Source organism: Suncus etruscus, chromosome 2 (genome assembly GCF_024139225.1).
Source record: "Suncus etruscus isolate mSunEtr1 chromosome 2, mSunEtr1.pri.cur, whole genome shotgun sequence".
Classification (NCBI taxonomy): domain Eukaryota; kingdom Metazoa; phylum Chordata; class Mammalia; order Eulipotyphla; family Soricidae; genus Suncus; species Suncus etruscus.
In genome coordinates, this window is record NC_064849.1 from 32494587 (window position 1) to 32519543 (window position 24957).

Sequence of the window (24957 nt, forward strand, 5' to 3'; positions counted from 1 at the left end):
GATTTGTGTGCATAGGTGTGGATGTGTGGAGGCTCACAAAAGGCAAAAACAGAGGAAGATTTCCTGATCTGTTTCAGGATGAAAAAGGGGGTAAACTGAGGAGCCTGGATTGTCAGCAGTGGGAGAAGCAACTGGATGAAAATTCTTTCCCTGGATCCAACCCTGGCTCTTTCTCCACCACCCTCCTGGAGGGTCTGTCCCAGAAAAACAGCAGATATGCCAGCCAAAGAGCCTAGTGCCAGGCTGGACCCAAGCTGCCAACTCAGCACTGTTTTTTTTAATGGTGTTAGGGAAATAGGATGGGGTAACATGCTGGCCTGCCAGGGGCACTCTGACTAGGGATCTGTGGCATAAGAGACCCCCCAGAGAGATGTCTTCCACCTCCAACCTCCCCTCCTGCCTCTTGGCCTGGATGGGAGAGAGCAGAATGCAGACTATGAGTCTCCTGGGCCCTCCCTCCCCCTTCCTCCTGGCCGCACCTCTCTAGCCCCACCTGCTCCCCGGGGCTCTGGGCTGCCTGAGTTGAGCTGGGTCTTGCCCAGGATTATTCCTCTCAGAGCACCTCCTGTCTCTGCAGACAGCTGCTGGGCACTGCCACGCCCCAGCTTGTGGCAGAGGGCTCAGGCACAAGGCAGGCAGCCAGCACCCTGACTTCACGAGCCCCTGATCCCGGGGCCTGGTTGACATGCCCACTGTCTGCATTCAGCTGGGCTCACCACCGAGTTGGAAGCAAGCCATCTCTGTCTTCCTCACCCGCTATCAGTCCATCGGCCCATCCCCCTTCTTTCACTTCCCCAGAAGGCAACATGTTCTGCATGTGGAACAGAAAGGACCCTGGCCTAAGGGAAGACACTCCTGGCAGTTGTCTTGCCAGCACCCTGCTAGTGTGTGTGTGTGTGTGTGTGTGTGTGTGTGTGTGTGTGTGTGTGTGTGTGTGTGTGTGTTAGTTTGGGGTCACACCTGGCGATACATGATATTACTTCTGATTCTGCATTCAGCAATCATTCCTGATAGTGCTGGGGGACTATATGAAATGCTGGGAGAATCTAATCTGGGTCGGCTGTGTGCAAGGCAAATGTCCTATCCACTGAACTAATAATGCTCCAGCCCCAGCACCCTGCTTTACCAGCACCACAGAGCAGAGTCTGAAACAACCCAGTTTATGTAGTGCTTGTTTATTGCCCACCTCCCCAAGCCAGAATGTAAACACCAAAAGGACAGCTATGGTCTCTCTTATTCACATCTGTATCCCTAGCACCCTCGGCCAGAGTGCCAGGCCACAAAGGGTGCAAAATAAATATGTTAAATGAATAACGAGGGGCAGAGGCATGGGCAGAGGTGAGGGGTGTCTTGGAGTCTTCACGGAATCACTTGGGTTGAATTATGTCCATTTCTTCTTTTGAATCCCTCCCCAACCTTGTCAGCTTCCATTCACCCCCTTGTGCTGCAAGAGAAGAGGTGAAGGCCCAAAGCAGAGAAGCTCAGGGGATGCCAGAGCAGCAATTCCTGCCCGGTTATGCTGCCTGAGTTTGGGCTCCAGGGATCTGGGGGTTGGGGGGCACCAATTAGTCCTGGAGTCCCCCAGAAGTGAGGGGTGGGATGCAGGCAGGCCTGGGTTGTTCCATAATGACAGCCTAGAGGGCCCTCATGAAGGGAAAGTGCCTGTCAGAAGATCTGGTGGTCTGGAATCCTTTCTCCAGAGCCCAGGCGACACAGCCTGGCCCACAGACCTCAGGGCAGGGCAGGGCAGGCTATGTGGCACGGCGCTCACTTGCAGACGCTCACCCACTCGGTGATGCGACATTCCTCACAGACCACGAAGCAGCACCAGTGGAAGCGACAATGACAGCGCTCACTGCGCGTTTGGCGCAAGATGTTGTGGCCCCGGCCACAACACATACTACCACAGCCGTCGGGGCCCCCGCTGCTCTTGTTGCACAGGCGGCCCACGGTGCCCGCCGAGTCCAGGCGCGGCTCACGCTCGCAGAAGTCCGGGGACTTCTCAAAGTAGACCAGGTCGGCGGGGCTGGCACGGCGCCGCGGTGTCGGCGTGCCTGGAGAAGCCAAGGGCGCCCCGGCAGGGCCCGCCTCCAGCTGCCCGCTGTTGCGGTTGTGTGGCCGGATGAGCGTGGCCCGGTGGAAGCGGCCCCGCAGCAGCGCCCCCACGGCGCGGAACTCGGGAGTCACCTGCCAGCAGGTTTTGAGCTGGCAGCTACCCGACGTGCCATGACACTTGCACTTCCGACGCATGTTCTCCATCACAGCCTGTGGAGGGAGGCAGGACAATGCTATGAGGCCTGAGGCCAGTGCCAGGGGCTGACAACCTCCCCCTACTGGACCCCAGATCTGCCTGGGGTACCTCGGTGGCTTTGGGAACCAGATCTCCATGGACAGATGCAAAGGCTAGGGCCAGGCATGGGGGTGTCCCTGCCCCCCTTCCAGAATAGATGCAAGTCACTGGAGGGCCTCTCCATCCACCTCCCATCACCAGCCCCCATCCCTTGGGGGAATTCCCTCCTTCCTGTACCCCCTCCTCTCCTCTCCCAGCAGGTGCAGGGGGGCCCTTAAGGCTGGAGGCCCTAGCTTCCTGAGGGGGGATCCCCATCCATCCTCAGGGAAATTCCCTCTCCTGGAATTGGGGGGGGGGGAGTCTGGCTCTATCCCAATCCTAAAGCCACTGGCCTTGCTCCAGGCTATGTGCTGGGAGAGTTCAGGGAAGCTGAGAAAACAAAACAAAACAAAACAAAAACATACACACACACACACACACACACACACACACACACACACACAGAAACAAATAAACCCTTGAACCCCATTGCAAGAAGCCTGGAAGAGAATGAAATGGGACAGGCGTGGGGGAGAATCCCAGCTTCCATGGAAAAAAAGGAGACCACCCAGAGCCTGAAGACAAGCAGAGAGCAATCCCCTCACTCAGCCCCCTAACTCCGTGAAATTGGAAAAGGGTCCCAGGCTCACAGGGAAGTCATTAGAGCATCACCAGCTTCCCACCTCCTTCTGTCTGGCTGTCAACTTGCTCCCCAAGTTGCTCCCCCTCTGCCTCAATGTCCTCTTGAGACCCCAGAGGAAGGGGGAACACATCACCACATGCTCCTACATTCCCCCACCACACACACACACACAGGCTCTGAGGAGTGTGACAGAGGCTGGCAGCTGGGCACTCCTAGCAGGACAAGGTCCCCTCCACGCCTTCCAGGACTCTGCCGCTTGCATGTCAGCATCAAGTGGGAACCAGCCCGAGGCTCCCGGACCCACAGCTCGAGAACAGCTGCTTCCCACAGGCAGCAGCTATTAATTAACCCATTTAATGAGGAGGAGGAGGCTCTGTGGGTCTAGCCTGGGAGAGTCTCAAAGCTTGGGAAAAGAGCTTTGTGGACAGGGCAGGGCTGGTTAGGAGCTGGACAGGACCTGGGAGGCGGGGTAGGCCTCAGTTTACCTCACCTCTAAGTCAGGATGGGAAGTGTGAGAGCCACTGGGAGGGTTTGTGGTGGAAGCAGAGAATCCTGCAGGGAATGGAGAAGCCAGGAGAAAGAAAGAAAGAAGAAAGAAAGAAAGAAGAAAGAAAAGAAAGAAAGAAAGAAAGAAAAGAAAGAAAGAAAGAAAAAAGAAAGAAAGAAAGAAAAAAGAAAAGAAAGAAAGAAAGAAAGAAAGAAAGAAAGAAAAAGAAAGAAAGAAAGAAAGAAAGAAAAGAAAGAAAGAAAGAAAGAAAAAGAAAGAAAGAAGAAAGAAAGAAAGAAAAGAAAGAAAGAAAAGAAAGAAAGAAAGAAAGAAAGAAAGAAGAAAGAAAAAGAGAAGAAGAAAGAAAGAAAGAAGAAAGAAAGAAAGAAAGAAGAGAAAGAGAAGAGAAAGAAAGAAAGAAAGAAAGAAAGAAAGAAAGAAAAAAGTGAGAAAGAAAGAAAGAAAGAGAAAGAAAGAAAGAAAGAGAAAAAGAAGAAAGAAAGAAAGAGAGAGAAAAAGAAAGAAATAGAAATAAAGAAAAAAGAGAAAGAAAAGAAAAAGAAAGAAAGAAAGAAAGAAAGAAAAAGAAAGAAAGAAGAGAAAGAAAGAAAGAAAAGAAAGAAGAGAAGAGAAAGAAAGAAAGAAAGAGAAAGAAAAGAATGAAAGAGAAAGAAAAGAAAGAAAGAAAAAGAAAGAAAGAGGAAAAGAAAGAGAAAGAAAGAAAGAAAGAAAGAAAGAAAGAAAGAAGAAAGAGAAAGAAAAGAAAGAAAGAAAAGAAAGAAAAGAAAGAAAGAAAGAAAGAAAAGAAGAAAGAAAGAAAGAAAGAAAAGAAAGAAAGAAAGAAAGAAAGAAAAGAAAGAAAGAAAGAGAGAAAGAAAGAAGAAGAGAAGAAGAAAGAAAGAAAGAAAGAAGAAAGAAAGAAAGAAAGAAAAGAAAGAAAGAAAGAAAGAAAGAAAGAAAGAAAGAAAGAAAGAGAAAGAAAAAGAAAAAGAAAGAAAGAAAAGAAAGAAAGAAAAGAAAGAAAGGAAAGAAGAAAAAAGAAAGAAAAGAAAGAAAGAAAGGTGAGATGAAGAAGGTTCAGCCAGGGAGAGTAGCAAGGAACAAGTGCAGAGCAGGCTGGGCCTGGTCCAGGGAATGGTTGGGGTCAAGCAGCCAGGCAAGGAGAGTGCTGTGCTATCATAAAAGCCAGGAGGAGGTACTGGCTGGTGTCTGTGTGTAATAGAGACTTCTGGGAGGGAGAGTGGAAGTGAGGGCCAGAACTGAGCTGTGAGCTCCAAGCTCTGCTGTCTGTGCCAACCCTCATCTACCACCTTCTCTCTCAAGTTGTTGGGCAAGCTTCTTAGGAGGTCTGTGCCTGAGTTTCTCTATCTTAACATAAGCTTTAGCTATAGTACCCTTAGAGGGAGCACTCCAAAAAGACAAGTTCTCTCTCTCTCTCTCTCTCTCTCTTCTCTCTCTCTCTCTCTCTCTCTCTCTCTCTTCTCCTCTCTCTCTCTCTCCCTCTCTCTCTCTCTCTCTCTCCCTCCTCTCTCTCTCTCTCTCTCTTCCCTCTCTCTCACACACACACACACACACAAATGGTCTTTTTTTGGGGGGAACCTGGTGATGCTCAGGGGTTTAATCCTGACTATGCACTCAGAAATCGCTCTTGGCTTGAGAGACCATATGGGACGTGGGGGGATCGAACCTCTGTCCATCCTAGGTTAGCGCCAGCAAGGCAGACACCTTACCACTCCACGCCACTGCTCTGGCATGTGTGAAGCCCTGAGATTGATCACAGCACCACACTGTTTTTGTTTTTCTTTTTAAAAGTTAGAGGTAAAAATAAGGGAGAAAGGAGATAGGCCATTACTGCATCATTCCTAGGAGGGAATACCATTTTGTAGGGCTTCTTCATCCAGCCCATGAGCATAGCAGAAGAGAGCTGAGACTGAAAAATGTCAGGGCTAGGGAGCGAGGGCCAGGGAGGTTATGGATGCTTCTTCATCTGTATATAGGAAGAGTGGCAAGGCCTAGCCTGGAACCCCATCTAGGTCACTATACCAAGATCTTCCATGGCTTGAGGGTTGAAGGGATAGTACAGCGGGTAGAGCATTTGTCTTGAATACTGCCAGCCCAAGTTTGATTCCAGGCATCCCATATGGTCCCCTGAGCACCCTGGGGTGATTCCTGAGAGAGTAACCCCTCAGCAGAGGATAACTAGATGTGTCCCCCCCCGGAAAAAAGTAAATAAAAATAAGTTCTCTCCATGACTCAGGGAAGAAATGGGCACAACAATCTCCCACTCTCAGCTAAACCAGGTCAGGGGTTCCTTTGTACTTATCTCGGGGACTGGGGCATGTGTGTACCAATGCCTGTTTGTAGGCATCATTAGGAGCACCCAAGAAAAAGGTTACGAGGTGCACGCGTTCTCAGGAGGAGAGGAGGATCTGGAGAGAGGGCACTGGAGTGAGGGGTGGGGTGGGCTCTCACCTGCCTCCCAACTCGGTTGTTGTGAAGCCGCATGCGTGCATGGATGTCTCGGTGGGGCTCCCGGGAGTCCAGAAAGTCCTTGGAGAAGCGCTCTCCAAAGCCCACGTCGGGGCTGCAACCGCCCCACTCCCAGGAGTCCTGCAGGCCAGGGCTGGCAGGGGGCAGGGCTGGGAGTTCAGGGACACCGTGGCTCAGGCCTTTCCCGCGCTGCAGTGCGTCCAGTTGCAGGCGGTTCAGCTTCTGGCGGAAGGCATCCTCGTCCCCGCGCCGGGACGCATCACAGCCGCAAGCCCGCAGCTTGCCCAGGGCGCATGCGTTGGAGACAGCATGCACCACGCCGGCTGCAGCGATGGCATAAGCGAAGGCACTCTCCCGGAAACCTGCACAAAGGCATGACACTGGCTTTCCACATGCCCTTTGCCTACCACACCCAACCAACCTTCTGGCCAAACCCGAGGAAACTGAGGCTCAGTGTAGGGGAAAAGTCCAGCACACAGACAGAGCCCAAGAGGGACAGAAAGCACATTAGAGGTGCTGAACACAGGATGAAGTGGGGTCTCCCCTCTTTTTGAGAGTCTCTTATTTCATCAATATCATTCTTAGCTAGCCTAGGATGTGTACCTCAATGACTCCAATGAAACAGAAAGTTCTTTTTAAAGATCAGGAAGAGGGCCCGGAGAGATAGCACAGCGGCGTTTGCCTTGCAAGCAGCTGATCCAGGACCAAAGGTGGTTGGTTCAAATCCCGGTGTCCCATATGGTCCCCTGTGCCTGCCAGGAGCTATTTCTGAGCAGACAGCCAGGAGTAACCCCTGAGCACCGCCGGGTGTGGCCCCCCTCCAAAAAAATAAAGATCAGGAAGAGATAGCACCGTGGTAAGGCATTTGCCTTGCATGCAGAAGGACAGTGGTTCGAATCCTGGCATCCCATATGGTCCCCCAGCCTGCTGGGGGCGATTTCTGAGCATAGAGCCAGGAATAACCCCTGAGCACTGCCGGGTGTGACCCAAAAACCAAAAAAAAAAAAAAAAAAAAAAAAGATCAGGAACTGAACCCATTATCTCTCACCTATTGGCGATTTGTTTGTTTGTTTGTTTTTGGGGGGGCCACACCTTGTAACGCTCAGGGTTTACTCCTGGCTATGTGCTCAGAAATTGTTCCTGACTTGGAGACGATATGGGATGCTGGGGATCGAACCAAGTCTGTCCTGGATCAGTCGTGTGCAAGGCAAACATCCAAACACTGTGCTATCGCTCTGGCCCCTATTGGCAATTTTAAAATACATGTGTAGAAAGAAGGCAAAATCAGGTTTGGATCACGACCACACCCAGTGGAACTGTTGGCAGGAAGCTACTCCTGGTTCAGTGCTCAGGGGACCATGTGATGCTGGTGACTGAAAATGGGGATTTAGCATGTCAAATCTATGCTATGGACCTTTGAGCCCCCTAAAGCTCAATTTATCCTAAGTAATAAATGACCCTTGATACTGGAGTGATAGCATAGCATGTAGGGAACTTGCCTTGCACATAATTGACCCAAGTTTGATCCCCAGCATCCCATATGATCCCTTGAGCCAGGAGTGATCCCTAAGTGTAGAGTCAGGAGTGACCCCTGAGCTGCCAGAATATGGCTCAAAAATCACAAGAAATATAAATGCGAGGAAAGGCAAAAGATGGACCTTTCCCACAGCTTCCTGTTCCCAAATTGCCTGCCTAAGCCACTTCCTTATTCTGTATCCAAGAAAGGCCCCACTAGAAATGGTTCTAGAACAAGTCCTGACAAGTTTTTGTATCCTAGAAAGAGAGCAGTGAGAGGAAAAACCAAGTAAAATAATAATTCCAGAGGCCAGAACAATAGCACAGTGGTAGGGCATTTGCCTTGCACAAGGCCAACCTGGGATGGACCCAGGTTTGATTCCCAGCATCCCTGAGCCTGCCAGGAGCAATTTCTGAGCAACCAGGAGTAACCCCTGAGCACCACTGGGTGTGGCCCAAAGACCAATTTAAATAAATAAATAAATGTTTTAAAAAAATAGCTCCAGACAAAAAGGAGAATCTAGATTTGCCTGGACCCCTGGGGAGAGAGATTCTAATGGGGAGCCCAGAATCTGACCAGAGACATAAGGTTTTAGGAAGCCAAGATTCAGAGGCCACCAAAGGTTGGCTGGAGAGATCATACAATGGAAGGGCTTTTGCCTTGCATGAGGTCAACCATATAGGTTCAGTTCTCAACATCCCATGTGTTCCCTGAACCTGCAAGAAGTAACTCCTGAATCCAGAGACATAGTAACCATTAAGCACCAATGGGTAAAGCCCAAAACCAGAAAAATACAATGAATTAGTCCACAGAAGATACTGAGACTCATATTCTATTCCTCTGTTTGTTTATTTCATAAACAACAGTAGCTCTAATGGTGTTCTTACTACCTGCCCCCCTCATGAATGCTGTCATTTCAGGCTACTCCTTTATAGGGGTAGAGCTTCACTAGAGTGGAGCTCAGCATCTCAGAGCACATTTCCTGAGACTCCTGGTGGCCCCATAAGCTGGTTACCCACCTCTATCTTTTTTTTTTTTTTTTTTTTTTGGTTTTTGGGCCACACCCGGTAACGCTCAGGGGTTACTCCTGGCTATGCGCTCAGAAGTCGCTCCTGGCTTGGGGGACCATATGGGACGCCGGGGGATCGAACCGAGGTCCGTCTCCTAGGCTAGCGCAGGTAAGGCAGGCACCTTACCTCCAGCGCCACCGCCCGGCCCCACCCACCTCTATCTTATCTTTTCTGTGTGCATGACATCTTGGGACTTGGGCCATGAGAAGTCTAGCTGCTAGCAGACAAGAGGGCCTGAGTCTGGAGCTCCCAAGGGGATGGTGGGATTTGGTGGAAGCTGCAGAGGTGGTGGGGCCCAGGGGAAAGAAAGATAAGCCCAGTCTTTGCCTTTTATCTGCACAGCTCAGTACCTCTTTTCATGGGCCAGTTCTCCAGAGGCATCTGGGGGTCCCAGAAATGCCTTCTGTCCCAGAAATGTCTTCTACCAAGCCACACTGTTAAAGGGGGCAGCCCAGTGCCCTGGGGTTATGGAACTAGCCCAAATATTTGAGCCTGGCAATGTCCTGATGATGGATATTAGGGAGCTGTGGAAGAAAATCTGGGAGGCATGGGCAGATTCCCAGTCCCTATGGCTTTGTGTACACATGGCATTAGGAAAGAGCCAAGGCTGGTCCCAGGGATGTGTCAGACCATTGAGCATCTTCCAGTCTCTGTTACATTCAAGGGTGAACCCAGAGCAATCTAGAGAAGGGTGTAACCCCACCCACTGCCTGCAGAGACCCCCTCCAGGCAGATAAAGATACCCTTCCATGCTCTCTGGCAGCTGTCACAGCCACGTGCTAGAGTGGCTAGGCTGGCCAGTCCAAGCATTCAGGCCTCAGACAAGCCCAGCACGCTGGGTCTGCCCCTAGCTCCCAGGCCGGGGCCCCAGTTTCGGTCCTGGCCCTGACTGTCTGGGGCAGATGCAGGCATGCTGCCATCTGGCCAGCTGGAGGGGGAGAGGGGCGGGCCATGGCCAGCTGGGCTGCCCCAAGCATAGGGGGGGTGTGCTCGTTAAGACGCACAATTAGCCTCCCTGCCTTTGATCTGGGACCGGGGCTGCCAGCATCTAAGTGGTGTCAGCTGCTGCTACAGGCCACAGCCAACGGCCAGGAAGGGGCTGGGGGAGGAGGTTTGGAGGGTAGGGGGGTGTGGAAGAGAGAGGATCCAGGAGTGGGAACCAGGAGGAGCCAGAGTAGTGGGAGCCCGGCCTCTGGATGGGTGCTGGGAGGAAGGGACAGGCTGCCTGGTCTCCATTTGCTCCCTGCACAGGATCTGTAACTATTCACAGTCCAGGGACGCCAGAGGCAGAGAGCTGTGCGTAGTAGGGGCGACCCTGAACATGACTTCTAGGCAATGCACAGAAGTGAGTGGGAGGTGCCAGTATCTACGTCGGTTACTTTTTTAGTTTTTGTTTAGAAAACTCCCCCTAGCACCAGGAGAGTGGGGTGGGCTTGTGACTTGGGAGGCAGGGTGGCAGGGACCTGTCCCTACAGCCAGCTGGCCTACATCTGAAACCTGGCTCTTCAGCTCACTTCTCAGCCACAACTAATGGCAAGTTACCCGATCACTCAGCTTCACTTGTGAAATGAGGATAATAATAGGACTCAGAGATTGGGGCTTTACGGACCCCAAAGTACAAATAAAATGCTTTAGATCAGTTTGCAACACCTAGGAAATACTTACAGGGACATGCTGGCTAGTTCATTAGGAATCTTTAGATAAACAGAAACTTAGGGAACCTTGATCTGATTATCTGTACCTTTGTGTCCAGATCCAAATATTTCCATAGTCTCAAAGCCTAAAGGAATAAGGAAGGTGAGAGAAGAAGAGGCTAGGAGGCTAAAGAGATGGTCATAGGGTTCCCTGAGCAAAGAACCAGGAGTGATCCCTGAGTGTAGAGCCAGGAATAAAGCACTGAACACATATCCTAAAACACACATCCAGGATGGAAAGAAAATAAATAAAAAAGAAATTCAGGGGCCGGAGAGAGAGCATGGAGGTAGGACGTTTGCCTTGCATGCAGGAGGCTGGTGGTTTGAATCTTGGCATCCCATATGGTCCCCCAAGCCTGTCAGAAGCAATTTCTGAGCATAGATCCAGGAGTAACCTCTGAGCACTGCCAGGTGTGACCCCTTCCCCCCAAAAAAGAGAGAGAAATTCAAAGGAAATAAAGAGACTAGAAGGATAGTATAGTGGAAGATAGTACTAGAAGAATAGTATAGTGGTAGAGCCTTTACCTTGCACAAAGCTGACTCAAATTCAATCCCTAGCATCCCATTGTAACCCCACGTCCCATTCCTCCTGTGTAACCTTACTTACAAGAAAGATCCTCCCATTTCTGGGAGGGGTCTTTGGTAGGTAACAAAAAGGTTTGACCTGAGGGGCAGGAGGGATTTGCATGGATGGAGGTGGAGAAAGGCAGGAGAGATGGCTGAAAGAAGCTAAGACACAGGGCAAGCTAAAGATAGCATGTGCTTAAATAGGTTTATGATGTAGGCCACACATGTTGGCCAGGGCAAATAAAGATGTTATCTCCTGAAGGAGCCTGCCTGTGAGTTTTCTACCCGCTGCGATCACCGGCTGAACAGGAGGTGCATACACGTGGTCCTGGGCTGGAGGAGAAAGGCCTCCATTTACCATCCACCACCATCCAAGCCCATCCAAAGGGCCTTTTTATTATTTTATACTATACCCATTACCCGCCCTCCTCCTGGTCCCAACCTGTCAAGAGTAATTCCTGAGTGCATAACCAGTTGTGATCCCTGAGCATTGCTGGGTATGTCATTCAAAACTAAAACAGGGGCCAGGAAGATAATACAGCAGATAGAGCATTTGCCTTGCATGTGGTGAACCTGGGTTTGATCCTTGATATCCCATATGGTCCTTCAACTTCTCCAGTAGTAATTCCTGAGTGCATAGCTAGGAGTAAGCTCTAAGTAGTGGCAGATGTGACCCAAAACAAAAGAGGAAGGAAGGAAGGAGGGAAGGAGGGAAGGAAGGAAGGAAGGAAGGAAGGAAGGAAGGAAGGAAGGAAGGAAGGAAGGAAGAAGGAAGGAAGGAAGGAAGGATGTACGGAAGGAAGGAAGAAGGGAGGGAGGAAGGAAGGAAGGAAGGAAGGAAGGAAGGAGAAGGAAGGAAGGAAGGAAGGAAGGAAGGAAGGAAGGAAGGAAGGAAGGAAGGAGAGAAGGAAGGAAGAGGGAGGGAGGGGGGAGAGAGGAGGGAGGAGGGAGGGAGGGAAGGAAGGAGAGAGAGAGGGAGGGAGGGAAGGAAGGGAGGAAGGAAAGGAGGGAGGGAGGAGGGGGGAGGGAGAAAGAAAGGAAGAAAGGAAAGAAGGAAAGGAAGGAAGGAAGGAAGGAAGGAAGGAAGGAAGGAAGGAAGGAAGGAAGGAAGGAAGGAAGGAAGGAAGGAAGGAAGGAAGGAAGGAAGGAAGGAAGGGTGTCCAGGGCTGCAGAGAGTAGACTTCAGATATACTGAGCTACGCAGGCTGTTGGGTATGAAGCACCCTCTTTCCTTCCATTCCAGGCCCTAGGAAGGGCAATGCCTACCCTTCAAGAGAGGTCCTGAGACCGTTGTGAGCCTTTACCAATAATACTCCCTACATGTCTAGACCCCTGAAGCAGTCCTCTTCTCTGGCTCCCATGTCCCTCGTGAAAGATGAAGGGGTGTCCATAATGATGTTCTCATAATGAAGAACTCTCTCAGGCAGATGTTCGGCCCAGCATCCACCCATCTACTGCCCAGATCATCAGATCCCAACAACGGGAGGAACTAGCATCCTTGGCACTTGGGTCACAGTTTCCCCTGGACTGGGCAAAACAGATGAGGCTGGAGAGCCACCCAAGACATTCTCTTTGTCTTTTCTGAAGGTTTCTTTCCTTGCCTCCCACCTATAGGTTACAGCTCTCTCCTGGGCTCTGTGACTGGGTAAATGCTGTTCAGTGGGCTGCTATTTCCAGCTTCCCCCTTACTAGGGCTTCTTCCTTGTCAGGATAGTGCTAAGACTCGTACCCTTAACCCAGTGTGCCTCAGACAAAGATCAACAGATGACAGCAGATGACAGAAACAGAATTAAGTTGGAAGGCCCAGAGGACTGCATCCTCCCAGCTGACTCTGAAATTATTACTACTATATTATTATTATTATTATTATGGTTGGTTTTGGGGTTGTAACTCCATCCTGGATTTAGGTGTAGCTACCTGAGACCCACCCATTTCTGGGAGGGGTCTTGGGAACCAGATATTATGTGTGACCTTACCTGCAAGACCCTGCCCATTCCTGGGAGGGGTCTTGGAAAAGGTAGATAAGCCTTTGAGCCAGAGGATTAAGGGGTCTGCCCTGCTGGGCTCTCTGGCTTTGGGTCTTTGGCTTTTTGGTCTTTGACCAGCATGGAGGTCAAAGGAAGATGGCTGAAAGGAATTAAGATGCAGGGTAGCTAAGAATGGCTGAATGCTTGAAAGGTTATGAGATAGGCCACACACATGTGGTGAATAGGGCATGAATAAAGTTGATGCTTCCTGATGCCTGTCTCTGGATGAGTCTGATTCCGCCTTTCACCTAAACCTGGGACCCGCCAGCTGGATGGGGGTTGCGGAGCCACGTGGCCTGGGATGGCAGAGAAAGATCCATCTATCTACTACCATCCTTATTTATTTAAGACAACAGGGGTCACACCAGGCAGTGCTCAGCGATCAATTCTGGTGGTACCTTAGGTGGGGATCATATTTATGCCCAAGATCGAACCAGGTAAGGATAGTGCCCTGCCTGCTGTATTCATCTCTCCAGTGTCAAGATCTGGATTTGTTGTTATTTATTTTGGGGCCACATCCAGCAATGCCCAGGTCAGTCCTGGCTCTGCACTCAGGAATCACTCCTGGCGGTGCTCAGCTCAGGGGCCATGTGGGATGCCAGGGATCGACCAGGAGTCCAAGGCATGTCCAAGACAGACTGTACTATACTCTGGAAACCTCAAGCTCTGAATTTCAACCGGGGTCAGAATGCCCCTTTAAGGGAACCCCACTAGCACCCTGGTCACCTCTCCCCAAAATAGATAGTCCATAGCTTGAAACAAGGACTCTGTGATAACTCAGCTCAGGGGGCTGCTGGTTGGCCCTCAGATTCTAAGAATCATTCTCAGGGATTAAAATTTAGTCCTCCAAGGTGACCAAAAGCCAAAGGTGACCTGAAGACGTGAACTGGACGTGGTGCCCGGGAGAGGGCGCCAAGGTGGTTCAGAGTACCCTGCAGTGGGTTATTGCCAGGGCAGGACAGAAGCCACTGCAGAAAAAGGAGTCCAGCCCCCCTAGCCCGACCCAAGCGAGCGCAGGAGCCGCTCGCGGCCCCACCAAGTCTCGGCTAGCCCCGGCAAGTCTCCCCCCTCCACCCCTAACCTCTCCCCGCAGCGGCCCCCCAGCTCACCTCCCGCTTATTAAACTGCAGGTGAACCCGGGAGCGCCTGGCGCGGCGCCAACCCCGCGCAGGCTACATTGCTCCCAGCTCAGCCCCAAGTTCCCCCAGACCCCGCATCCTCCCACGGACTCGGGGGACCATCTGGAAGCAAAAGCCGAGGACCATTCAGTCCAGCAGGGAACGGCCTCGGCCTGGTCTCGGGGAAAAGACCCCGGAGGCCGGGGAGGGAGGGAAAGTTAACTGGCTCTGCCCGGCCTTGCGAGCGCCTAGCGCCGCAGCCGCAGATACCACTGCAGGAGCGGCGGGAGCCAGGGCCGGGCCGGGCGCAGTAGGCAGGGGATCCAGAAGTGCCAGTGATCTAACCACCCGCAGGGGGGAGAGCTGCGGCGGGCCCGGCCGAGGCTTGAAAGGTGCAGAGGCCTGTCACTTCGCGTCTGCGAGCGCAGCGCGGGCGGAGCGCACCGGGCGCGGCGCCCGGCCCTGGGGTCGAAGGATCGCTCCGAGGGTCTCCGGCAGTTGCGCTCCCAGCTGCGCGCGGAGTGCACGGCGGGGGCTCAGAGGCGGGCGCGCGGGGCGGGAGGTGCCCCCTGGCACAGCGGCGCGGCTAGGGCTGGGAGCCGTCTGCGGGGCCCGCGGGGATTACTTCGCGGCTGCATGCCGCCACACGCGGCGGGCTGGGCTCCCCGGAGAAACAGCGCCCCGGGCGCGCGGGGGAGGCGGGAGGGGAGCGCGCGGAGGCGGGGCGGCCCGCGGCTGGGCCGCGCGAGCCTAGGGGTGCCCGACTCCAGGCCAGGGGATGCAGAGGGGGAACCTACGGAATTGGCCCTGACCCGCTTTGTGAAGACCGGCCATTTGGGAGCCTATCCCTACTTAAATCTTTGAGACCCCAAGCCACAAGCTATAGGAGTATCCCTCTGCTTCTCCAGATATATTGGACAAGACCTTAGAGCCCGGTTCGGTTCCCCCACTTCCACTCCCACTGCCCTGAGAGAAGAGAACCTGAGCTTGGTCCATGGAGCAGGGGTCTCCCCATCTTTCCCCAAAGGCAGGGTCAAGGAGATAAGTGAGCATAGGGTAAGTGGGTGTGGATGAAAATACTCAAATACCCTACAATCACTTCTTGGGTAGGGGGCACCTGCGTTCCTTCCCCCCAGCTACCAGGAAATCAAGGGTGACCCAGGGGAAGAGGGCCTGGCATAGCCTGTGGGCAGAAGGCAGGCCCACACCTGATGCATCTGATTCAGAAGGTTTGGGGGCAATAAGGGTGACGCAGAGCTAGTGCGGGGGCCCATCTGGGAATAGCCGCAGAGAAAAATCCCTATGACCTACCTTGCTTCCCTCTTTCTCTGTGCCTAGGCCCTCTTGCCAAGGGGCTCTACATCCTAACCACAGTTTGCTGGGGGAAGGGGTAAACTGAGGCAAGGTGTGGCTAGACTTATTTGCCTGGTGCTGAGACACCTGGCATGGATGCTGCCCCCCCTCCACTCCCACAACCCAGCCTAGGGCTGCTTCTATTCCTTGTGTCTACTCTCCCACCCCACCCCACCCCAAGGACTTTTCAGAGACCAGAAGGAGGCTGGACAAGAGCAGCAGGGTTGACCACTGGGCAAAGGGTTAGGCTGGAACTGCTGCTGGAGGGGTTGAGGCAAAAGGTGCTGGGGAGGGGATGTGGGTGGGCAAGTCAGAGGGGAAGGGTACCTCTGCTGAAGATGGGGTTCTCGTAGGGAATCTTGTTGCGCGTTTCAAGACTGGAGCAGTTCCAGCGCTGGTCCCGGAACTGGTGCTGGCACTCGTGGATGGCGATCTGGATGCCCTGGATAGCTGAGGCGGCCACGTCAGGATGGCGCACACACACCTCCATCTGCCGTCTGCTCAGGCCCGGCAAGGTCAGACACACCGTGTTGGCATTGAGCACGGGTTCCGGGGGCAGACGGAGGCCCAGTATATCATTGGGGGCTGCCGACCTGTGGGCATGTGGGGTGAGGGGGCGCTTAGTGTTTTGAGGGGCATGTGGGGTGAGGGGGCGCTTAGTGTTATGAGAGGCCAAGAAAGTCCCATTCAGCACGCCACTCAATCCCTCTGGGCTCCAAAACCCAGTCTCCCAAGGTCAACTCCTTCAAACCCCCATTTCATAGACTTTCCCAACATCCTCCAACACAACCACCAACTGCACCTTGCCCTCCCCCTTATTCCACAAAGGGCTTCCCAAGCATAGTTCCCTTATGGGACTCCCAGTGTGGCCACTCCCAGAGAGGCCACTGACCGGCGGGGCTCATAGACACCTATACACTTGACTGGGGACAGGCACATGCACAGCCACACCTTAAGCTTCCAAACCTGGGGACCCCCAGGGCTAGCCCAGGCACCACGTGCACCAGACAGGCTCCTGTTTACAGACAGCTCCGCCTGTGCACACCGCACCCTCCCAGAGCCCTTCCGGCTGTGGTCTCCCAGCGCCCCCCATCTGGCTGCTCCTTTAGGCAGCAGCTCCAGCCCCTCCTGAGGAGCAACCTTCCAGGTGCAGCAAAACCCCGAATTCTGGTGGTGGTGGTGGTGGTGGGGAGAATTCCATTCTCCCAGCCTGGCTAGGACCCCCATTTCCATAGTCTTCTTCCCCACCTTTCCCCTCAAGTAGCCCCAGATCCAGGGCACACTGCCCAATGTCCCTAAGCTGTCACGGGTGAGCCCCTTCCCAAGAGAGCTAGACTGACCCTGGACTCAGGCCCTTCCTCCTGTCGGGTCCCGGGGTCTAGAGGCCCCGAGTGGCTCGGGGGTCCCAGCTCGGCAGGAGGCGGGGCGTAGGTGCGGGCTCACCTGGGCACAGCGGCTGCCAGCAGCAGGAGGAAGAACAGGAGCGCACAGAGCGCGGACCGCGGCCGGGGCCAGAGTCCGAGCCGCCGCCGCCGCCAGGGACCAGGGTGCGAGCTGCCCATGGCGCGAGGGCCGGGACCGGCCGGCAAGTTGGGGCGGGGGGGCTCACGGCCCGATGAACCAGGGCCGGCGGCGCATGATCCGCGGGGGTCGGATGACTGCGACACACAGCTCCGAATTGACTTGGGTCACAGCTCCGGGAGCAGACGGCGCCCGCCTCCCAGCTCCATGGGGCAGCGCCCCCGGGCACCGCCCTCGGGGGGGGGTGGGTGCGGGCGGGCGCACCGGCCACCTCCTGGCACAGGGGTCCGGGGAATTTCCCGAGGCCCCCCCCCCCGCCACAACTTCCAGCGCTTCTGGAGGGTAAGGGGGGCCCGGAGGTGCAGCGGGCGAAGAGCTTGAGGCTGGGGTGCCGGGTGCCCCCCCAAAGCAGAGCCGAGAGCCTGTGCTTCCGAGGGCGAGGGTGTGCGAGGTGGGCGGGGGTGGGGATGCAGGGGGCGGCGCTGTCTGTGCCTGGAGTGAGAGACTGTCCCGAGAAGCAACACCACCCCCCCCCATGTGGAGAGGCTCCACTAGTGACGTCACGGAGGGGGGGTACGGGTGTGGAGGTTGCAAGAGTCCCGGGGCCACTGTGTCTGTCTGCCGCGCAGGATTCGGCTGCGAGAGTACCTGGCGCATGGGTGGGGTCGGTGGTAGGGAGGGTGCGCTGCTGGGGGTGGGAAGGGGTGCGCTTGGCTAGACGCAGCTGCTGGGGAGCGTCTCCCCCTCCCACATACACACCTGCAGGAGCAGGAGGGAGGGCATGGCCCATCTATTCTCCCACCTACCCCCAACTCCAGGGGGGACTTCCCCCGGCTTCCAGAGGTCCAGGTGGGGTTCCTCCAGGGAAGGGTCTGTCCAGCAGTTTCTGGATCTTGCCTTTTTTTTTTCCCCTCTGTGACCTTAAACAGGAGCCTCCAGTGTCTGTCTCTGCCATACCCTCAGCTGCCCTTCACCCCTTTTGCAGGTGGAATTGGTGAGGCTCACCTCATTGAGGTGGGGCACATAGGTGTCTAGGTGTTGGACCCCCAGTGGTGGCATATCCTGTAAAGGAGCATTAGAAGCTTTTCAATCTTACAAGTATGCTTTGAGAGTTGGGGAGATAGCATGGGGTAGGGCATTTGCCTTGCATGCAAAAGGACAGTAGTTCGAATCCCCGGCATCCCATATGGTCCCCGAGCATGCCAGTAGCATAGAGCCAGGAGTAACCCCTGAGCGCTGCCGGGTGTGACCCAAAAACCAAAACAAACAAACAAACAAACTAAAAACAGTTTGCTTTGGGTTCATCCTATTTTCTCCCTTTCTATTTCATTAGAAAAAAAATACATTGTAGTTTAGAGATGAGAGCAAGTACAGCAGGTAGGGTGCTTGCTTTGCACACTGTTGACCCGGGTTTGATTGTTGGCATCCCATATGATGGACCCTGAGCAATGCTAGGAGTAATTCCTGAGTACAGAGACAGGAATAACCCCTGATCATTGCTGGGTGTGACCCAAAAACCAAACACAAAATGACTACAGCTCAGAGAGGGTCATAACTTTCTCAAGGTCACACACCAAACCCCAGAAACCAGTTGCCCCAGCGGTGGTCTTGTCCTGGCTCTGTCACCTGCCTTCTTTCTGCTGTAAATTCCCTGAAACCAGCGTCCCTTATATCCCTGTTTGTTCACCCCCAGTAAGGGATTTTACAGGCTCCCTGAAAGTTGGAAAGTTGGGGACAGAGGCTCCAGATTCTGTTTTGTCTTGAAGGGGCTCCCTGTTAAAAACTCTCCCCACTGTCTTAGCATCCCCCCAGAAATGGGCACCTGTCCCCCACTGCAGCCCCACCCCCTTGCAAGTTTTCACTGCCTCCGCCTTGCAGAGAGCCCCTGGGGGTTGCAGGACACAACTAGTGAGTTCTCTGAGCTTGGAGACAAAAAGGGGCCCAAAAGGGGGTGTTCCTGGAATTACCCATCCCTGGGGGAAGGGTGGGGGCTTCCTTGTCCCCAGACTGTCAGGTGGTGGGGGCAGGCTGATGACAGAATCCCCATTTTTCCCCCCATCTCTGCCGGCAGCCACTGCTGCAGCTGTCAGGAATTAAGGGCTTGAGGCTGCTGGGGGTGAGGTGGGGGTTGGGCCAGGAGTTGGGGGGAGCAGTCTGGCCAACCGCAGCAAAACAGCCGGAGGCGGGAAGCAGTCTGCTGCGAGTCAGCCAGAGCCTGGTGTGACCCCAGCAGCCCCCTGAACTGCTCCCAGAGCAGACTGCAGGGTCGGAGGTGGGGAAATGCTGGGCAAGATGCTCAGACAGAGAAAAGCAGTAGCAGGAGTTAAAGGGGTAAGCCAGTCCTGGAGAAGCAGCTTTCCCTAGCTGCTAGGGGAAAACTGAAGCTGAGATACCAGCCCACAGGGACCCCAAGAAACAGCAGTTTCTTAATCCAGGCTGCAGCTTTGCTCCCTGTACAGTCCCGCACTTCCAGTAGCATTTCCCACTCTTGGTGCAACTTTTCCGGGACTTGCATCTCCAAGCCTGTGTAGCAGGAGGTTGGTAAAGACCCTCTGTGGAAATTGCCAAGGGGAGGTTTGAGAGGCTCATTTTCTTTCCTCCTCGCCTCCCTTTTATGAAACAGAGGTGCTAAAGAAGGGAGAGCCTCAGGAGGAAAAAGATTTCCCAAATCTTGTTCTCTCTCTCTCTCTCTCTCTCTCTCTCTCTCTCTCTCTCTCTCTCTCTCTCTCTCTCTCTCTCTCTCTCTCTCTCTCTCATGCTTCTGGCTGGCAGGCCAAAGTATCTAGGGATACCCAAATCTGGGGCATTCACTCCCAGGGATTTATGGAGGCCTAAGCCTGGGCCCTCAGAGAGTGCTCAGGAGCCCCAGTCCAACTGGACCCCTCCCAGAAGCCAGCCTCTATAAGGGAGGGGATAGGGGATAGGCCCCACCCTGACCCTGCTCCAGCCTCTGGCCCTCAGCCCAGCACCAGCCCCCGCAGCAGCCAGCACCAAGACCACAATTACAGGGGCCATGGGTGATGGGGGAGCTCAGGGATGAAAGGGAGTTTGGAGAATAGATCCAGCTGTAAAGGCCTGAAGGTGGGTGCAGGGAAGGGAGGGTGGACAGGCAGTCCTGGGTACACACATGGAATCTCACTGTACTGACCTAGCTCAGCCCAGCTAAAGCTCAGATAGAATGCTCTCCATAAAAAGTCTGTAGGCAAAGACAAGCAGAAGGAACGCAGACTGACCAGGAGTCAGTTGTATTGTCCTGACCACAGGCCATAGTACCCCTATATCAGGTAAAGGGACTCAGTGGCCTTGGTCCCAATTCAGGACACAGTGAGTAAAGAGAAAGGGGTGGTCTCTGAAGCGGATGCTGCAGGCTGATGTCAGGCCTTGCAGCTGCCCTCCCCCACCCCATCTGCCCACGTCCCACTGTTCCTGATGTGGTCACGCACACATCTGGGGCAACTGTGTGTTCCTTCCCCCCCCCCCCCAGTTCCACCAGTTCCACATGGTTCCCTGCCATTCTGCCAGCATGGGGGTGGAGGAACAGAGGGGCCCTGATGGTTCAGCTGGTGCCTGAGGCTGAGCAGCTGGAGAGGAGGTTGCAGCCCTTCAGGGTTGTGCATCCAGCACAAGAGGGCAGAGCCACAAGTGAGTGCCAAGGGTATGGTGACAGGAGGTCTGGGGAGGGGGCATCCTCAGCCCTCCTGCAGGCAAACTTGGCATAGAAGACTTGTCATTGCTGTGTGACTGATGTTTCCAGACTGCATTGCATTTGTCATATTTCCCAGGACAGAAACTGAGGCCCAGAACATCAGTGACTAGTAAACTAGGCCTTTGCATTGAATTCTTCCATTGTCTAGTCCAGTTAATCTTCTTGGGGGTTAATACTATCCCCCAGGGCATGATCCAAAAGTTGGGCCAGCCCAAAGGCCCAGAGTCTGGAATTCTAGCAGCTGCGACCCAAGTTAACCATGGGTCTCCATGTTTCTTTCATCCTACCCGCTTCTGCCCAAGGCTCCCTGCAGCCCACATGCCAGGCACATCCTGTCAGCCCTTGGTTAATAGGAAGCTGGGCTGCGTGTACCCTCTGGTGGTATCTTGCGGAAGTGCAATAAAAATGTATTGTCCTCCCACCCAGAGCTCTGGGGACAGCTGTGTGGAGAATAAGCTCTAGCTTCTGTGAGTTTCCTTTTCCTTCCATGGAGTTCACATGACCTTTTGAGTAGGGGTTGGAGGATTGGACCACATCCGGTGGGACATCCCCCTGCTCTGTGCTTAGCTCTAGGGTTCTTGGGGAACCATGTAGTGCTGGGGATGAAACCCAGGCCTCTCCATGCAAAGCAGATGCTCAGAGTTCTCAGAGTTCTCTCTCCAGCCACATGATGACACTTTTAGGTGAGCCAGGACACTCTGACTTAAGAATTTCAGGGGCTGGAGAGATAGCACAGCGGTAGGGCATTTGCCTTGCACATGGCTGACCAGGATAGATCCGGGTTCGATTTCCAGCATCTCATAAGGTCCCACGAGCCTGCCAGGAGAGATTTCTTAGCACAGAGCCAGCAATAATTCCTGAGCACCACTGGGTGTGACCCCAAAAAAAAAAAATTTTCTGTGTTCATATTCTGCATGACATTTCCCCCAAAACCCAGGCATCGGACCCCAGAAAGCTAGGAAGAGGCAGAATGAAAATCTAAGATGTCGGGCCCGGAGAGATGGCACAGTGGCGTTTGCCTTGCAAACAGCCGATCCAGGGCCAAAGGTGGTTGGTACGAATCCCGGTGTCCCATATGGTCCCCCGTGCCGCCGGGTGTGACCCAAAAACTAAAAAAAAAAAAAAAAAAAGAAAAGAAAATCTAAGATGTCGGGCCCAGAGAGATAGCACAGCGGCATTTCCCTTGCAAGCAGCCGATCCAGGACCAAAGGTGGTTGGTTCAAATCCCGGTGTCCCATATGGTCCCCCATGCCTGCCAGGAGCTATTTCTGAGCAGACAGCCAGGAGTAACCCCTGAGCAACGCCGGGTGTGGCCCCCCCCCCCCCAAAAAAAATCTAAGATGCCCCTTCCTTCCAGATTCAGGTCACCTCCCTCTTCCCTTACAGTACACAAATCTCCCTCTGGGGCCCCATTAGGAGCCTCAGGACTGACCCAGGTGAGGGCCTACAGATAAGGTCTTAATAAACGACTCAAAGTTTCCCATGCTCTTTAAAGTATGTAAATATGTACTACTCTTATCTGATGTGAATGGGGGTTTTGAAGTATAATATAGAATGCAGGAAGTGGCAAGATCTTCAAGTGAAAGTTAAGTATAATTCACTACTTAAAATCACCAAGAGAGTGGGCCAGAGTGATAGCATAGTGGGGAAGGCATTTGCCTTGTACTCGGGTAACCTATGTTTGATCCCCAGCATCCCAAATGGTCCCCCAAGCAAGAGTGATCTCTGAAGATAGAACTAGGAGTAAGCCCAGAGCACTATGGGGTATGTTTTAAAAGAACTAACTAAATAAAAGCATGATAATAAAATTATCAGTAGCTGTGGGCCAGAGCAATAGTGCAGTAGAGGAGTTTGCCTTGCATGCAACTGACCAGGGTTCAATCCCCAGCACCTCATAAGGTCCCCCAAGCCCCACCAGAAATAATTCCTGGTTGTGGAGCCAGGATCAATCCCTGAACACTGCCAGGTGTGGCCCCAAAAAGCAAAAACGAAGTCATCAATATGTGAGTATGACCGACTTGCTAGAGGTAGGCCTTGAACATTAATGTTTCCTTCAGCACTTTCTCGTTAGTAAATAGCTAAAAAATGTCCTTGGTGTTATTTTACAAACGCCTGTAAAAAAAAATCTGGGAACATATTTCTTTCTCTTTTTTTCAGGTTGCTGACTAGAAACAACAAAAACAATTATTTCTCTCCTCTCTGGGAGCTGAGAGATATGGGTTGAAGCCATAAAGTCTGTTCTGTCCAGAATATGCCCATCTTCCTTCTGCTTCATTTAAAACACTCTTCTCCTGCACCTGCATTCCCTGGGATCTGGGGGTGCCTCTCCCTGCCATGGCATGCCATCTGTCTGGACTTCGTTACTGGTCAGGGAAAGGCATGTGACCCAGTCTCCCGAAGAATCCAACAGAGCATGCTGATGTATGTTCTGGGTCCCTGGCTCCCTGGTTCCAAGAATGCGGACATAGGGCTGCCCGCAGGAAAAGATACAGATGGGGAAGAAAGGCAAAAACAAACAGAAGGCTGTCAGGGTGGAGGGTAGTTAGGGAAAAAGATGGAAGAAAAATAGGGACAGAAATCTATGATATGATTTCAACCCCCCAATCCATACTTCCTCTGACTCCACAAGAAACTCATGCCATTAAAGAATTCTATTTTTGGGGGGTCACACCCGGCAGTGCTTAGAGGTTACTCCTGGCTCTACGCTCAGAAATAGCTCCCGGCAGGCTCAGGGGACCATATAGGATGCCGGGATTCGAACCACCATCCTTCTGCATGCAAGGCAAAATGCCTTACCTCCATGCTATCTCTCCTGCTCCTAAAGAGTTCTATTTGACCTACAATAATTTTTGTTTTTGAGAACTTGGTGAGGGAGCCACATCAGGCTGTGTTCAGGGGTCACTCCTGTGATGACCAGGAATTCTCAGGGGACCATATGCAGTACCAGGAATTAGACCCAAGTCAACTGCCTGCAAGGTAAGCACCTTAACCCCTGGACTATTTCTCTGGCTTTTAGGAGTGTGTACCATTGGTGTTGGGAGCTGGAGCTATAGTATTAAGAGTAGAATGTTTACCTGGCAAGCAAGCAGCTGACCTGGGTTTGCTCCCAGCATCCCATATGGTCCCCTGAGTGCCACCAGCAGTGACCTTGAGCACAGAGCACCATCAGGTGTTCTGATGTCCTTTGATGTTTGGAGACTACTGCAGCATAGTGTATGGGGTCATTCCCAGAGGTGCTTGTGGGACCATGCAGTATCAAGAATTGAATCTCGAGGCCGGAGAGATAGCATGGAGTTAGGGTGTTTGCCTTTCATGCAGAAGGTCAGTGGTTCAAATCCTGGCATCCCATATGGTCCCACGAGCCTGCCAGGAGTGATTTCTGAGCGTGGAGCCAGGAGTAACCCCTGAGCACTGCCGCGTGTGACCCAAAAATCAAGAAAAAAAAAAAAAGAAAAAGAATTGAATCTCATTGAGCTGTCTCCCAGCCTGACACATACAAATAACCATGTGTCAAATGCGTTAAATGCTTTTCATATCTAAAATATTACCCACAGGGCCCGGAGAGATAGCACAGTGGCATTTGCCTTGCAAACAGCCGATCCAGGACCAAAGGTGATTGGTTCGAATCCCGATGTCCCATATGGTCCCCCCCGTGCCTGCCAGGAGCTATTTCTGAGCAGACAGCCAGGAGTAACCCCTGAGCATCGCCGAGTGTGGCCCAAAAACCAAAAAAAAAAAAAAAAAAAAAAAAAAAAAAAAAAAAATTAAAAATATTACCCATAGTTCTCTGAGGTTATGGAAGAAATTACAATGGCTGCTAATTCTCTTGGCGTAGAGGGCGCACCCAGTGATGCTCAGTTTGTGGTGGTGGTGGCCTTCAGTGGTTCTCTTTCTGGAGCCATTCACCAGCCCTGCCTGCTGCCAATTCTTTGCCTCCCCTATGTAAGAGAATCTCTGTCCCATCTCCCTGAGTATTTGGGGTTTCCACACCCAAAAGTGCATGGAGTCACTCCTAGCTCTGTGCTCAGGAATCATTCCTAGCAATGCTCATGAGGTGTTAGGAGATCAAGCCTGATTCTGCTGCATGCAATGCAAGTGCTATCACTCCAGCCCTTCTCCTTGACTTTTGTCTGGTGTGCTGACCATAGAGAATGACAGCTATATATATATATATATATATATATATATATATATATGTTTAAGCTCCAAGGCTGACGTTAGTTGCTGCTTCTGCCTTTGCATTTGGCAAAAAAGCCAACCTCATCTAAGAAGTGTGACCACATAAGTTTCCGTGCTGGGATCCCCACTGGCCATACAGAGAGGAGACTATAGAGAGGCTCTGGGCTGCTCAATTTATGAGAGGTTGCCTCTCAGACTGCCTAGCCCAGCCATCAGTCCAGTGAATGGCCATGGGCAGTAGTTCCATCATATGAAGA

General features: G+C 52.8%; 2 protein-coding genes across 2 annotated transcripts in view; both read right to left on the reverse strand.

Annotated features, from left to right (window-relative positions):
• LOC126000887 (reticulophagy regulator 2-like) overlaps positions 1 to 24957 on the reverse strand; it is a 545054-nt gene that overhangs the window by 312877 nt on the left and 207220 nt on the right. The gene's annotated exons all lie outside the window — the stretch shown is intronic.
• On the reverse strand, positions 1563 to 16856 carry WNT10A (Wnt family member 10A). The gene is made up of 4 exons (XM_049768037.1): positions 16738 to 16856; positions 15622 to 15887; positions 5932 to 6311; positions 1563 to 2265 (listed from the first exon to the last, which is right to left on the reverse strand). Exons 1-4 carry the CDS (start codon positions 16854 to 16856, stop codon positions 1768 to 1770), a joined length of 1263 nt encoding a protein of 420 aa, XP_049623994.1. The 3' UTR covers positions 1563 to 1767.

Excerpts from the sequence above, each read along its gene's own strand:
- WNT10A (XM_049768037.1), bottom strand. The coding sequence starts at position 16,856 with ATGGGCAGCTCGCACCCTGGTCCCTGGCGGCGGCGGCGGCTCGGACTC. Across the intron at positions 6,312-15,621 it reads GAACCCCATCTTCAGCAGAG|GTTTCCGGGAGAGTGCCTTC; the intron begins GTACCCTTCCCC and ends GCCTTTGTGCAG. Across the intron at positions 2,266-5,931 it reads ACAACCGAGTTGGGAGGCAG|GCTGTGATGGAGAACATGCG; the intron begins GTGAGAGCCCAC and ends CTCCCTCCACAG.